Below are 14,646 nucleotides of genomic sequence, written 5' to 3' on the forward strand. Positions count from 1 at the left end.
CTGGACAAGTTTTGAAGAGAAGGAAGTCCAGAATAAAATTGATTATCAATAACGACTGAAGAATATTGAAGAAAGTGTGGAAGAAAGATATTTGTACAGGAAAAACATTGATTCACAGTGGAGGCAAAGAACTAGGAAGCTAACCGGCAAATATGCGACCGGTATTGTGAGCAACATGGCCATAAAAAACGTCAAGCGGAAAGTCAGAGAGGCTGAAATTATCTCAAGGGTAGCGGTAATGAAAAAAAAAACATGTTTTGAGTTACTTTTTCAGAGGAAAAACCTAGTCAGGAATGGAATAGTTTATAATAACTCAAAGGGAAGCTCATTACCTTTCAAAACTAGATCAGGATGCCTTAGAAGACGCAATTATAAAGCGAGGTACAACGAAGAGGAAGCATGTGCTTGCTGCGGTAAAGCTAGGGAAACGATGGAGCATGTTTTATTAGAATGTAAAGGTATCTGTCCAGCGGTTGACTTAAGCATCTCTGGCCTCTTTGATGCCCTTTCGTTCAGCGAGAACAGGGGGAAAGTAAACATCTCCGCAATAAGGATTAGTAAGAGGCTACTGGAAGACTGGTGGAAGAAAAGTAGGGAAATAACCGACAATGGAGGTGTACAAAAACAAAATTCCCTGTAGGGGTTCAGAAAGTTTGGTGGTGAGACTTCTTCGTGGGGTGCTTTTTCACTTTTTCATTTTTTTTAAACTTAGGCAGACATTAGCCAATAGAGTAAGTTCTTGGTAGCGCAACCCACCGCCTCGCTCTTAAGGGGACGTTCATCGTATCTATCCATCCATCCGCAGTTTTCCTGTTTAGCACTTCGCATACTTGTCTCGTCTGTTTCTGATATCACCGCAAATAAAGCCCGCGGTAAACGAACGAAGCATTCTAGTGAATAAATTAATTTTGTGCTTTTGCGTACCAAAACCACGATTTGATTATGAGACACGCAGTAGTGGGCGACTGTGGATTAATTTTCATCACCAGGAAATCTTTAACGTGTTCACAATTCACGCGAAACGGGTGTTTGTCTTTTTCTTTTTTTCATTTCGCCCTCATTGACATGCGGCCGCCGCTGGCGGGATTTGATCCTGCAACCTTGTGCTTAGAAGCGGAATACTATACCTAATAAGACACTGCGGCGGGTTGAAGCACTTTAAAATCTTTACGGAAGAAGCATAGATGAAAACTGCAACAAAAATGCATAGGTAAAAGAAAACTTTGCTTTATATATCGCATTCGCCGTGCTGACATTTCCGACGTGCTTCGGATTCAACTAAGTGGCATCTCACGTGACTTTCGCTGACATGCAACGGAAGGAGAAACCACCATGAGGACATTCACTTCAGCCGAAAAATCTGTTTGCGTCAAATTTGATGGGCTGCTAGAGTACTTCAAGGCGCTTTGGTTGAAATCGGCGCAGTATCATATTGAAACATGGTGATAGGGAAAGCGACTTCGAAAACTTAAGATCTGCTAATCGTTTAAAACGAATTGCAACGGTTGCCATTAATCCATATCTGTCAATTAATCGATGAGTGTCCCCAAGAAATACGTATCAGGAAACTTTCCCTTTACCTTTGTCGAGCTGAAACCAATCGTTCCTGTGCATCGGTGCATGCCTGCCATTGTACTGTTGCTGGTACGTTCCGTTCATAACAAATATTCTTAATGGCGGCTCTAACAAAGTTTAAAGGCCATGACACTGTTTGCGTTGTGTCGTATAGTGTTCCTTTTTCCCCTGAGTTACTAAGTTACTTTTTTCATACTGTTGTGGCGCTCAGTTACGCTAAATAGTGCAGTCTTGCCAAGCCTTGTTTACGAAGACTGATGCTTTCTTTCTGTTTTACAGTGGGAATATTTGGCGATGAACAGGCTGTAACGTATATCACATTTCATCAAATACAGAGTAGTCGCTGCTTGACGGGACTCCAGATCACTTTTACCTGTGCGCTGTGCCGTGAACGACTGATATCTTAATTCTGGCCTTGGCGTTACATGCACGCTGCGCAATGAACTTGTCAGATAGCTTTTACCGCGTGTTGCGGCGTAAGTGTTGAAATATTGATTTAGAAGAGTTATTAGCGTGCGGCGGCGTAAATAATACAAGATCTGAGGAGAGAGAGAGAGAGAGAGAGAAAGCAAGCAAGGAAAAGACAGGGGGGATCACTAGACAAGCACCCCGTTCACTCCTCTTCACAAGGCATGAGGGAAAGGGAAAATAAAAAAATAGGAAAAGTACGAGAGAGTACACACTGAGTGAAGGTGCAAGTATGCGCAATACGATTATGAAGGGTCACTGAGGCCAGTGCACTCTCCCAAAGTTTCCCAATTGGACGAATACATCTTTTTTGCGCCGTCTACGCATGGCGTACACATCGTGCACACTGGTTATAGGCTATTTCATTTCCTAACTGGGGTAGTATCTTCGTCTGGTTAACAACAAGAGTACAGCCGTTGAAAGAGGGAAAAAATCGCGAAACGTGAAACTGCGACTCGATCGACGCAACTGCGATCGTTGTTTCGCTTTGTCACCCCCGTACAGCGCTAGAAAAGCACTCCTAGTTCAATATTTGCGAGCAGTTACCCCCAGTTTGCCTTCACCGGTCCGACGTCTGACGTAGTCACCAGTAGGACAGGACGGGGTGGAAGCAATACCAAGCTCAAGGGGATTCGATTACGCTGAGAATAGGGGAAGCTCAGCCACTAATTAATGCTCCGCGTTGCCGCCAGGGTAAACCAGTGGCGAACTTCTGAATAGCAAGTTAGCCGAAGTGGTAACCGGTTTTCGTAGACCTCCATTTATCTTATCTTGCTTTCTTTTTCTGGCAATACCAACTCTCGCGCAACACGTCGTCAACCGACAACAGTGCCGCTTGCGAGTAGGTGCCCTCCGGAAAGCACGTCCATTGCGCATACGAAGTCCAGTGGTTTTTAGGTCCGAAATTGACGCGTTTAGCAATTATAAACCTGGTTTATCAAGCCTAGTCTTCAGCGATAATGCCAATTAGGTAAATCATAGCATGTTGCCCTTATGAATATGCCTCGTGTGCATCTTTTTGTCGTGCGTTCGTGCGCCTGATATGATTCAAATGGTATCTGATATGCCATGAAAAGTTAATAATAAGTAAGATCTGAGAAACGTTATACCGACCTCAGGAAGCTGAGATGGTCTCAATGACAATCGCAGGATGTCACAGTAGCTCTGTGACATCAGGTGCTTTATGTCGTACATGGCAGGAGCGTGGAAGAGAGTAAAGGCGACGCAAGAAACTCGCTTGGATCGTTTCATCACGTCGCCACGATGCTTTCTGGCGCTCCCTGGGCGTTCACACAATACCATCTTGACGAATGTAATTATTCGTGACGTCCTGCAAAAGTATTGCAGAAGCTGCAGAGCTTACCTTTGTACTAACGTGCAACAGTCCAGTGGGGAGATAGAATCGTAGAGAAGACGCACAGAGAGGAGACAGATAATTAGTATAACCAATGCAGTCCTAGTAGCTACCAGACATGGGTCGAGGGTCAGAAAGGAAAAAAACCTGCTACAGAAATCCTGAGAATTGTCTACTAATGCGCAATAATGTTTTGGCTCAGCTGTTACATCGCTTTTGCTTACTTATGTTGCTAACTGACGCATGTCTACCCATCGGTTATTCCGGAGCCACAGAGGGCTTAGTAGACAATTCTCAGAATTTCTTTAGGATATTTTTATCGAGCTTCGCCCTATAACATCGTTGCCGATCTGCTTCTAAACACGTCCTTTCCTCTTCTTCCTGCTGATTATTTCCTAGTTCTTTTCTCTATTGCCATTGTTCCTTCTTCTGACTATGACATTCCCGTTGTTGTTCAGCATTCCTAAGCCGCTTCTCCGTTTGACCAAGCTTACGTTTCTTTGGTGCCATTGCAAGAACTCGTCTTAGCACATCGCACTCCTCAAAAGCGATGACATAAACTGAGACCAACTGCTTCCACAACGTGTTTTTTTTTTTTTTTTTGCAAACCAGATGTACCAATCAGTTATTTTTATCCTTGTATACTTTTTTATTAGATAAAATGCCTATGTTGAGGCAACGACGATGTGACCACTTCTTTTTATATATTCTAAAGCTACCAGTCATCTGAAGTTACATTATTATAACGAATAAATGTCCTAACTCGACCAATTGTGCAAGTATTTCCCTGTTACAAAGCGTTACGGGACAGACACGATTTCTCCCGGGAGTTCACCAAAGAATATTTACACATGAAAAGTCGAAGTAAAAAGGCAAGGATAGTACTAGTAGACGCGATAGCGCTTGCGGGCAAACTTGTTAAAGTTAAGTTCAAGGTGCGGCACGGTATGATTCTCCAATCTTCGAAAAAATACACGGTGCAGATTTTTTAAACGTACAACAAAGACAAGGTGGGCCGAACCAAAGCCCCATTAAAGCACCGTAACGTCGTAGTGACACTACGGAAGCACCCGCACGTCAAAGTAACACTTACGTACCTGTATACGTTATAGTTTTGGAGCTATGCCGTTGCTCGTGGTCGGGGGTCAGATCCCGGCCACGGTAGCCACACTTCGACGGGGGTGAAATATAAAAGCGCTCGTGTACTCAGGTAAGAGTGCACGTTAAAGAATCTCAGGGGTTCAAAATGAATCCGGTGCCCGCCACTACGGCGTATCTCATAATTTGATTGTGGTTTGGGCACCTACAGCCTCATAATTTAATGTTTAATACTTCTGTCACCATGCGTTGCGCCGTGTGAGCCGATGGCAATGCTAACCTTATCAGAGGCTACGAACAGTGGCTCACAACAACGCGTCAAGGAAACATGTCTAGCTGTGTGTGCTTTGTACTATGCAGACAAACAGCAGTGACGGAAGCACCATTTAACATCAATTCACCACCGTAGTATTGTACTGAATGCTCAAGAAATTAAACATTTGCTGTCAACATCACCGCTGATTATCGTCAATCATAGCAAACAGCACAGATAGCTTCACTTACATCGATCACCACAATACCTTGGATGAGCGTGATTTTTTAACTATTTTTTTCTTTGGATTTGCCTGGCTCACTCTTTTCGGGACGCAGCGCACATAATGAAATTTATTTCCTGCGAAATGTGAGACGAACCCTTCGAAGAGACTTCTAACACTGCCCGCAATAAAACGAACAATAGGAATGCAGAGGCTCGATAATACCGTGGCGAATGTAAACGTAATGTCGAACACTTGGTCGTAATTCCAGGAAGGAAACCTGGTTTTATTGAGTCTGGCCGTTTTCCCTTTGCTGTCGTCACGTAGCGAAATCGCCAAAATGCGCTAGACGCTTTTCCGCTGAAGTTGTCTGCAGTCTACACGCGAAGTCCAGTCTTACACAGAAGACCATGAGGGTTCTTAGATAAGGCTGGAGTTTTCTTTCTGTTACTTCTTGCTTTTCACTTTCATTGACACCACGCCTACTTCCCTCGAAAGAAAAATGTCGAAAGGCATCTTTTCTTAAGCTTCTATGAAGAAAAACCCTTGTAATATTCGTGCTTCTCAACTGCGTCAGACATACAAAAAGAAAAGTAGTAGTGATTGCGAAACATTGAAAAAATTCCCTCAAGAGACCGTATACAGGTACCTTCGCATGACCGGAATGATTGTGTCAAGTGATTATGGAAGAAGCCAGCAACACATGGCCCGTTGCCGATATTCTCAATTTCTTCCAAATGATTAGAATAACTGAAGTACAAAAGCGCCAAACAGACGACACAAGAAGAGACACGGACGAGCGCTTACTAACAACTGTTCTAACGTACTAACAACTGCATCAGTTGTTAGTAAGTGCGTCCGTGTCTCTTATTGTGTGGTCTGCTGGCGCTTTTGTACTTCAGTAACATGCCCCAACTAGCCCAACAAAAAGTTCTGCTGGGTGAGAATAACTTTTAGGCACGTTAAAGCGCCTTTTGCGTATGAGTTGAAAGGGCGCCTTTGTTTTGTACTGCGCGAATGGTGACGCGTGCAGGCGCGCAGCGTGACGAGCAAGTATACCAACGAGCTCTGGAACAGGCAATGCTTTATTCGGAACAGCGCGTGCTTCTAATACGCGCTGGCGGTTGCTTATCTTCTTCTGATAGGGGACATCAGATGAAAACTGAAAGTTGATCTTTGTAATCAGCTACTTAATGGCGGGCGTCAGTATACTTTCCAAGCAGCCCCCATGCCCATAATTGCGGCACAGCAAATATTACCTTCTTTCAGCTTTCTTTTGAAAATATTTCTGACGGTCAGAAATGCACCTTACAGAGGAGGAGAATGCCGCGTGAAGTAAGTAAAGCTCACATATCTTTCACCTTCACTTAACGTAAGGAAGGTCGCCAGTCACGGTTGGAAAGCGTGTGCCCTTAGCGTGAAAACCCACCACGACTAAAGGAAGGGTGCAAGAAATAGCCTTCGCTCACGCTTTGCAAGCGTTACGTATCCCGCGAGTAATGCTTAAAGGGAAGCTGAAAGGTTTTCCAGAAAAAATGAGTGAACATCTGTACATAATGGTTTTCAACCCTCCGAATTCGAATATCGTATCGAAATTGAGCGAAAGAAAGCCCAAATATATTTTATTTCGATGAAAAGTGCAGCAGCGGACACGCCCAGCTCGTGCGTCTCGTTTCCGCCTGTGATTGGTCGGGCGCCTCGTGACGTCAACACTAGTAACCGACCGCTGCCGCTACGCATGAAGCGCGGTGCCAGGTAGTTTGGTGCTGTTTTTCTGAGACGGTAATGGAAAATTTAGAGAGACTGCGTTTTTCTGATGAGTTCGGCGTTACTCCCTACATGTACGAGCCGATTGCGAAGAGCCGGCCTCTCGAAGAAGCAAACGATGCTGGTGCGAGGAGTGCTTTCGACGCGAACGAAAGCAGTCTTGGAATCTCCTCGTGTTGGAAATGCTCTTTGGTAAGTATGTTTTTTGCAAAGCGATCTAGTGATCTCGCCGGTCTTTCGCCAGGGTTGCAATGTGGGCTTGTTGGTAATGCATCTTCAAGGGGAGTATGGTAGCGCGATTCAAAGACGGGACAAGAGAAGACACAAAGGGACACACACAGCGCTGTGTGTGTCCCTTTGTGTCTTCTCTTGTCCCGTCTTTGAATCGCGCTACCATACTCCCCTTGAAAGTCTTTCGCCGATCTAGTGAGCTCGTTTCCGGTCAAACAACTGTAGTGTTGTGTTCCTGCATGCCTCCTCGTGGAACGTAAGCGGGGATGCGATCGTCGGCATTTGTGCGCTGTCCAAAGCTGTCGGCAATGTACCAAGACGGTTTAAACGCGTGAAAAGCTTCCCGGTTCATGCAGTACGTGTAGTAGTGACCTTCATCTGTTGACTACCACGTTGACTACCACTCACGTTGATTACCACTCACGTTAACTACCACGCACGTTGACTACCACTCTGCATACACGCAGACGCACCAACAAAGGAATGTAGGGTCGATCGGAGCAGATTAAGATGGCACGCACGCAGAAACAAGCGCGGTCAGGCACGGTCGCGGACGCTGCGAAGGAACGAAACACTAGAGTTGACGTCACAACACCGTGGTTTCCAGTCTCCGCTCGCATCGTCAGCGTCAGCAGCAGCGCGCGGCATTCGACGGGGGGCGGAGCTACAGCGCAATTTCAACCGACGATTACGTCGCTCCTAATTGAAAAAGAACCCCCCAAATTTTACCTACATGGTTTATAAAGTTCCCGCATCCGTATATGAGCGTCTCATTGAATTCGACAGACTCTTCAGCTTCCCTTTAACAAGAGTGATCTTTTAGCGTGAGCGCACACCACGCTTACGACAAGCGTGCAAAAAATCATCGACACTCACGCTGGCTAAGCGTGAGCAATCTTAGACTGTACTGGGACCCAGTTTTCTTGCATACCCAGAAGTTAGCATTTCTCGCTTTTAACCGTTCTCGCTTACATCTTTAGGAGCGTAACTGCGTGTGTATTTGTAGTCTTTCCTTTTTCTACTAAACCACAGCGCCGTGTCCAACTTGGTTCGACTTTCTGTCAATCTACTTTCCTCAGCTGGGTCAAGCCGTTATGATTTCAGTAAACATTGACGAACTTTCTTAGGCTCAGGTTTTTTGCATTGTTTTTCGCTTTATGCTTAGCGGACCGTTCTTCCATGTTTTTTTCTTTTACTTCTTTGCTGTGTTTCTCTTTCGGTACTGCAACTTCGTCTGCGGAGAAAATGCGAAAGACAAAGGAGCACAGGTGTACTTGATGTGCTTGTTGTCCTTTTTGTTTTCTCTTCTCTGGGCAGAACTGCTTAAATACTTTTTAGTATGCCTTATCATATTTATCAAGCAAGCTTTTCTATGCTATTTTCAGTTAGATATGTACACAATAAAGATCGCGGATTCGAAAATAACAACCGCTGTTTTTGACATCTTGGTAGAGGTTTCTGGAGAAACAATATGAACATCTCTTACACGTTCCTCCTCCATTATTCTTTGCCTTAGCCGCATTGCTTTTCACTCTTCTTTTATTTATTTCATGCTTTGCGTTCTTCCGATTGTTCAAAGTAGCTTGATCAGTCGAGGCTGCTCTCACGATGGCAATTTATTATAACAAATATTAACTCATTCTAAGCTGACATACGCCGTTCATATGAAGTACTGCCTGGTAAGCTAGAAGGAAGCAATATCGCACAAATTTCATTCTCGTTTATTCCCTTGCCTACAGTTATTAGCCTACTTATTGCTTTGAACTCATCCAGGCAAGCTCAGGCAGCCAAAGCGAAATACTTTCTTTTTTTCATATTTATGTTTTCCTCGCGGTAGCTTGCGCAATTCACGTTAGTAATGGAACCAGCCTTTTCTTATGATAAGCGTTATAGCAGGAAATGCGCCAGAAGTTTTAGCCAGACCCTTAGCGAAATGTGGCTTAGGATATTTCTTTTTCTTCGCAACAGATGGTCCAAAAAGTACCTTCATTATAGAGCGTGCTCTCGGGTGGAATTATTAAACGCGACAGTGCCAGAACGCTTATTTTTTAGCTCTCTGGGAAAATCAATGAAATTTAAAGACTTGATGTGTTTCCGCTGTGTGCTGTGCTGGATTCTTTGTGTGTCATTGTAAAATTCACTCAGAATGCAGGGCAACTGCATTAAAAGAAAGACTGTTGCAGTTTACTGTTCAGGAAGCAAATTCTTTCGTCGAAACTGTAATGTTTTCACGTTGAAACGACGACCTGCAGGAAACATTTTGGAAGAGGGTCTGCAGGAAAGAAAGTTCAAAAATTAAATGCTTTCATTTTCGAGAAGTAGGCTGCAACCTAAATATGCCGAAAATAAACTAATGATGTTCCGTGGTCTACAGTCGCACAGTGTGGATATATCCCTAAAGGTGAATGACATATTATTGTTACTTAGGACAAGGTCGTTTTGTTATTAAACTCAATAAATTTCGAGATTCTTCTTTTTAGCGCTTCGAACAAGCCCACAAGCCACAAAGATCGAGGGTTATTTGTTCTCAGTTCTCATCTACGCACATCAAACTTCTCCCTGTAGTTTTGAAAAGTTTTCTCAGATTCAAATTCAGATTTATTGGTTTCAAAAACAGAAGTAATTACATGACAAATATACAGACGAGGGTCCCAAAGTGAAAGAACTGCAGTGCGACCCTCGGTTAATAATAACAACATTGATGGTGATATCAATAGTCAGCAAAATTAGTGTATTATAAACAACAACTACAGATCAAATACATCATTAGACATGTCAGTTACAATCAAACACGAAAAACCACGTTATAAAGGAAAGTCGGAAAAAATCATGGGTGAAATACAAGAAATGACATGTGAGATAACAGTCAAAGGTACACCGCCAGATCGTAGTTAAGTTATCGCAGGAAATGACGCTTAAGGTGATTTTTAAAAATTGCAAGAGAAGTACATGATTTTGTGGTTGATGGTAATTCATTCCAAAGAGAAATTGCAGCGAAGGAATATGTTTTTTTGCCGTAATTGGTATGAACCATGGATAATAAGAAATTGTTGTTAGCCGCAAATCTGGTCATATTTTTATTCTGCAAAAGGTCAGTTGCAATGAACGGAAACGTAAGGTTATTATGAAGCAACTTGTGGAGTAAGACGAGTATGTTAAACTGGAACAAATTATTAATAGGCAAGATATTATACGCGTGAAGTAACAAAGAGGCATTGGATTGCATGGAGCTAGAAGTGATAATGCGTATTGACTGATTTTGGATATGTTGAATTGATGATAAGTGACAAGCGTACGTGTTGCCCCATGAAACAATGCCGTAATTAATGTGACTATGAATGAACGCATAATACAACGCTAGCAGAGCCTCATGAGAAAAAAAAGGGCGAGCTTTGATTAATGCACGTATACCAAACGCAGTCTTGTGCTTGAGATGTTGGAAGTGAGAGCGAAATGTAAGGTTAGGGTCAAGATGTATGCCAAGACAAGTGACATCGGTGCTAACGGGAATTGAATGAATTCCAAGCTTTACTTCAGGAATAGAAGTTAAGGCCCTTTGAGCACTCTTGAATAACATAAATTTAGTTTTTAAAGGATTAAGAACTCAGTAATTGTTGCTACACCATTTTATAATTTTACTTAATGCAATATTTAATTTAGAAGTAAGAGTAGTAACAGATTTGTCAGATGAAGATATGGTTGTGTCATCTGCATATAAAGTGCAATGAACGCAGTTGGTGGAGTTAAGAGAATCCGGAAGATCATTAATATATAAAAGGAAAAGCAAAGGGCCCAGAACTGATCCCTGTGGTACACCTTGGTTAATACATTTTGTTACTGAGAAAGTATTAGCTGCATGTACTGTGTACGGCCGGTCAAGTAAATCATTTTTTAAGAATGTTAGCGCAGGACCGGTTATACCATAAGAGTCAAGTTTATTAAACAGGACTTGAGGTCATAAGCTTTACTGAAGTCTAAAAATACAGATCCGACTAAGTTTCCCGAATCAATACATTTTTTTATGTAGTCAGTTCGAGACAGAACAGCTAGATTCGTGGAACTTCCTGGGCGGAAACTAAATTGATTGTTCTTTAGCAATTTAAATTTTGTTAAGTAGTTACTAAGACGTTTAATAAATAATTTCTCAATGAGTTTACTAAGGCAGGACAGAATTGCAATTGGTCGGTAATTATTAACTGTGTGTTTGTCGCCTTTTTTAAAAACAGGAATAATCTTGGCATTTTTTAAAAATGAAGGGAATGCACCTTCTTTGAACATAAGGTTAATAATGTTACAGAGCGTGTCGCTAACTAAATGCGCAACCAGTTTTAAATGCCTGACACAAATATTGTCTAAGCCAGGCCCTGTGTTTTTAAGGTTAGCAATCGTGGAGCACACTTCATTTGGTGTAGCTGGTACCAAGAAGAATGATTGTGTCGTACGGCTCAAAGTATTATGCAACTGCGCATGTATGTTCTTATTAGTGTAAACAGAAGAAAAGTAGTCCGAAAAAGCATTAGCAATTTCGTTGGAGTCAGAAAGAGTGAGACCATTGTAATTTATTTTGGTTATGGAGGCATTAATAGACCATTTGTTAAGAAAAGAGTTCAATAACTGCCATTGCTTTTTGGGGTTATCCTTATTCTGATCAAATTTATTTTCGTAGTACTTTTTTTTCGCCTGTTTAAGTAAAACATTCAGTAATTTACAGTACCTACTATATCGTCTAGCTAGTCTAGTATTAAAGGGCTGACGTTTAGTTTTCTTGTACATGTTTTCCGTCTTTCTTAAACTTTCTAGAAGACCGTGCGTCATTCATGGGTTGCGCGGATATTTATACTTTTTCCCACATTTTACAGTGCGTGTGTTAGTCGAAACGGCCAATAAAAATAAAGTGCAGAATTTGTTTAGTGCTTCTTCGGGATCAGACATAGAATTAATTGGCGACCAATCAGTTTCACTGAGGGCTTCAATAAAGGTATCTGCACTAAATACGGAAATAAAGTAGCTATTATTGTTCTCATGTATTTCATTGTTAAATGTAAGAAAAACAGGAAAATGATCGGTTATGTCAGTATTAATAACCCCGGAGCAAGGCGATGGTGATATGTTAGATAACACGTGATCAATAAGCGTACTGCTCCCATGAGAAGCTAACCCTAGTTGGGCAGTCAATGAGCGATTCAAAACCGAATCCAGCAAAACAGTCTGTGTAAGTTGTGTACGAGGTAGCTTCAGTGTCAAGTAAGTTAATATTAATATCACCTACAATCACCACATCCTTGTTTTCAAAAGCTAGCTTGGACAATACTGCATCAAGGGAAAGCAAGAAATCGTTAAGGGAAGATGACGGTGAGCGATAAATGCAACCAAGGATCAAGTTCTTATTGTTATTAAGGAATGACCGGTCGACTTCTATCCACACTGACTCACAATGATTCACGTTAACTGCCAGATCAAATCTGCGAGCGTAGGTAACAGCTTGTGAAACAAAAATGGCGGCGCCACCATGACTGTTAGTTGGACAATGACAATACTCGGGTTGATAAGATGGAAAACCGCTCATGTTGTTGTCGGAATCAGAAAGCCAAGTCTCCGATATGCAGATAAAAGTGAAAACATGGTGAAGTGAGGCAATGAAGTTATTAATTCCATCTATGTTCTTACGAAGGCTACGAGCATTGAAGTGAATGAGTGATCGTTTATTTGCGGTAAGACAAGATTTTACGTCAACGGGGTAGAGCAAGGCCATGGAAAAAAATGGAAAAAAAATATTTACAGTGAATCACGTGAAGATTCGAAGGTCGGACTCAGTGAAGATGTGATAGACCCTGCTATCATCAGTTTTGCAGGCTTTTATCTGGCAGTTTTCTGTCCATAAGTATTTCCACTTATTTTCTTTTTTGAGTGCCAGCGCCTTCGAGAACATCTTCTTGTTATCAATGGTCAAGTGGTCATTTACATAGACAGGTGTGCTAGTGCCACCTGTGAAACCAATGTGGTCAGTGCGAAGCCTGGCTCTTCTTGCCTTCCTGATGAACTCGTTTTTCTTATCCCGTGAGCAGAAGCGAGCAATGATGTTCTTCTCATTTGACTTAGAGGCAACACGGTGAGCCGTGTCGATATCAGTGGGTAAGAGAGGGTACTCGATAGCATCGCCAATTCGCTTCAGAATGACTCCGCAGTCTTCACCCTGCGATGTAGGAATTCCCTTAATTTCCACATTATTCATTCTCGAATATTGCTCTAAATCAGCCACTTTTCTTTCGAGCGCTTCGTTACGCGATAAGAGCGCCTTGTTTGAGGTTACGAGTTCTTCCTGTTTTAGTTTGATCGTGTCTAGTTCCTTGTTCATGAACTGAACACTTTCACAGAGGGAAGCGTGCTCACCTAGTCCTACATTCTGTAGCTTGATGTTAATTCGTGATACTAAATCATCGATCAGTGTATCCAATTTCTCGTTCAGCACTGCTTCAAGAGATGCAATTTTTTTCGCCAGTTCCGCTGTGGTAGGCATAGTGGAGCATATACACTACGAACAGTGAAACAAGAACTTTTGGCAGCAGTTGCGGCAGAATTAATTTTTAGATAGTGTACAGAAGTAACAAACCAACCTGTTGGCAAGAAGAATTTTCTTAGAAGGAGGACATGCCGCCGCAACTGCTGCCGCCAAATTGAATCAGTGCCGTTGTGTGCGTCCTTATATGGTCCTCGTTGAAGTCACGTGCAGTCCGCGCAGACGCAGCAGGCAGTACAGGGCTCAGACGCTTGAAAGCACTCGCAGCGAGTGCAAGCGCACGTGGAAATGAAACCACGGTGGCCACAGACGACGCAGGATCCAAGGACGTGATATAGAAGACCTCGGAAGCTTAGCTGATGCTGAACTCTATTTGCATTACCGCAAAAATGTAAAAGTGTTAATAGACCGCATATGCTGCTGGAGGTGCAAATCATTACTTCATCAGACCAAGCAATGCAACTAGATGGGCTAGTTATTTCCGTTTACGTTGTGAATGACTCGAGTGAGTGACCTCTGCGGTGAATTGATGTACTCTTGCATATTCTGCGGCATGTCTAATGAGCTCATGGAATAAACAAATTAAGAGAAGATTTAACACCTTGTCACAATAATCAAAGCACTTAAAGCTGCGCATGGTGAGCGTAGTACACAATAAGTGTGTGTATGTGGGTGTGCGTGTGCTTTGCCTTTGCTTACTTGTGTTTTCGTTGAACCTCTCATTTTTCTTTTGCAGTGGCAGAGCTGTAGGGGCTTCAGATATCGCATCCGACCTGCACAAGAAAAAAAAATCTGCTCAAGAACTTCCCAGATGCCGACTGTGGTTTTGTTTCTGAAGTCATATCATTAATATAGATTCAATTAAATAACGACACGTTGCGAGAACTCCTTTCATACACGTCGCAAGGTATTCATGAGTTGGCGGGAAGGAGTCGAAGTATGCAACTTTTTACAACAGCAACCCTTCCATACCATGCACACTGAGCTTTGTGCCCAGTGTGCGCAAACACTGCACAGATGCAACCACATACTATAATATAATTAATAACGTCGAAAAAAAGAAACCACTTTCATTCATGAAATGCGTAAGATCAATGTATAGCAATAAGTGAGCAAGTTATTATGGGGGCAAGTGAAAGTTGAGCACAAATGTACGCGGG

At 42.5% G+C, this 14,646-nt stretch overlaps 1 protein-coding gene across 1 annotated transcript; it reads right to left on the bottom strand.

Moving 5' to 3' along the window:
* Positions 1-12,754: 12,754 nt before the first annotated feature.
* Positions 12,755-13,486, bottom strand: LOC126532049 (uncharacterized). Its single transcript, XM_050179745.1, has one exon. The coding sequence runs from the start codon at positions 13,484-13,486 to the stop codon at positions 12,755-12,757; it is 732 nt and encodes a 243-aa protein (XP_050035702.1).
* Between the last annotated feature and the right edge of the window lie 1,160 nt (positions 13,487-14,646).

The sequence above is a fragment of the Dermacentor andersoni genome, chromosome 5, assembly GCF_023375885.2.
Source record: "Dermacentor andersoni chromosome 5, qqDerAnde1_hic_scaffold, whole genome shotgun sequence".
NCBI classification, from domain to species: Eukaryota; Metazoa; Arthropoda; class Arachnida; order Ixodida; family Ixodidae; genus Dermacentor; species Dermacentor andersoni.

Excerpts from the sequence above, each read along its gene's own strand:
- LOC126532049 (XM_050179745.1), bottom strand. The coding sequence starts at position 13,486 with ATGCCTACCACAGCGGAACTGGCGAAAAAAATTGCATCTCTTGAAGCA.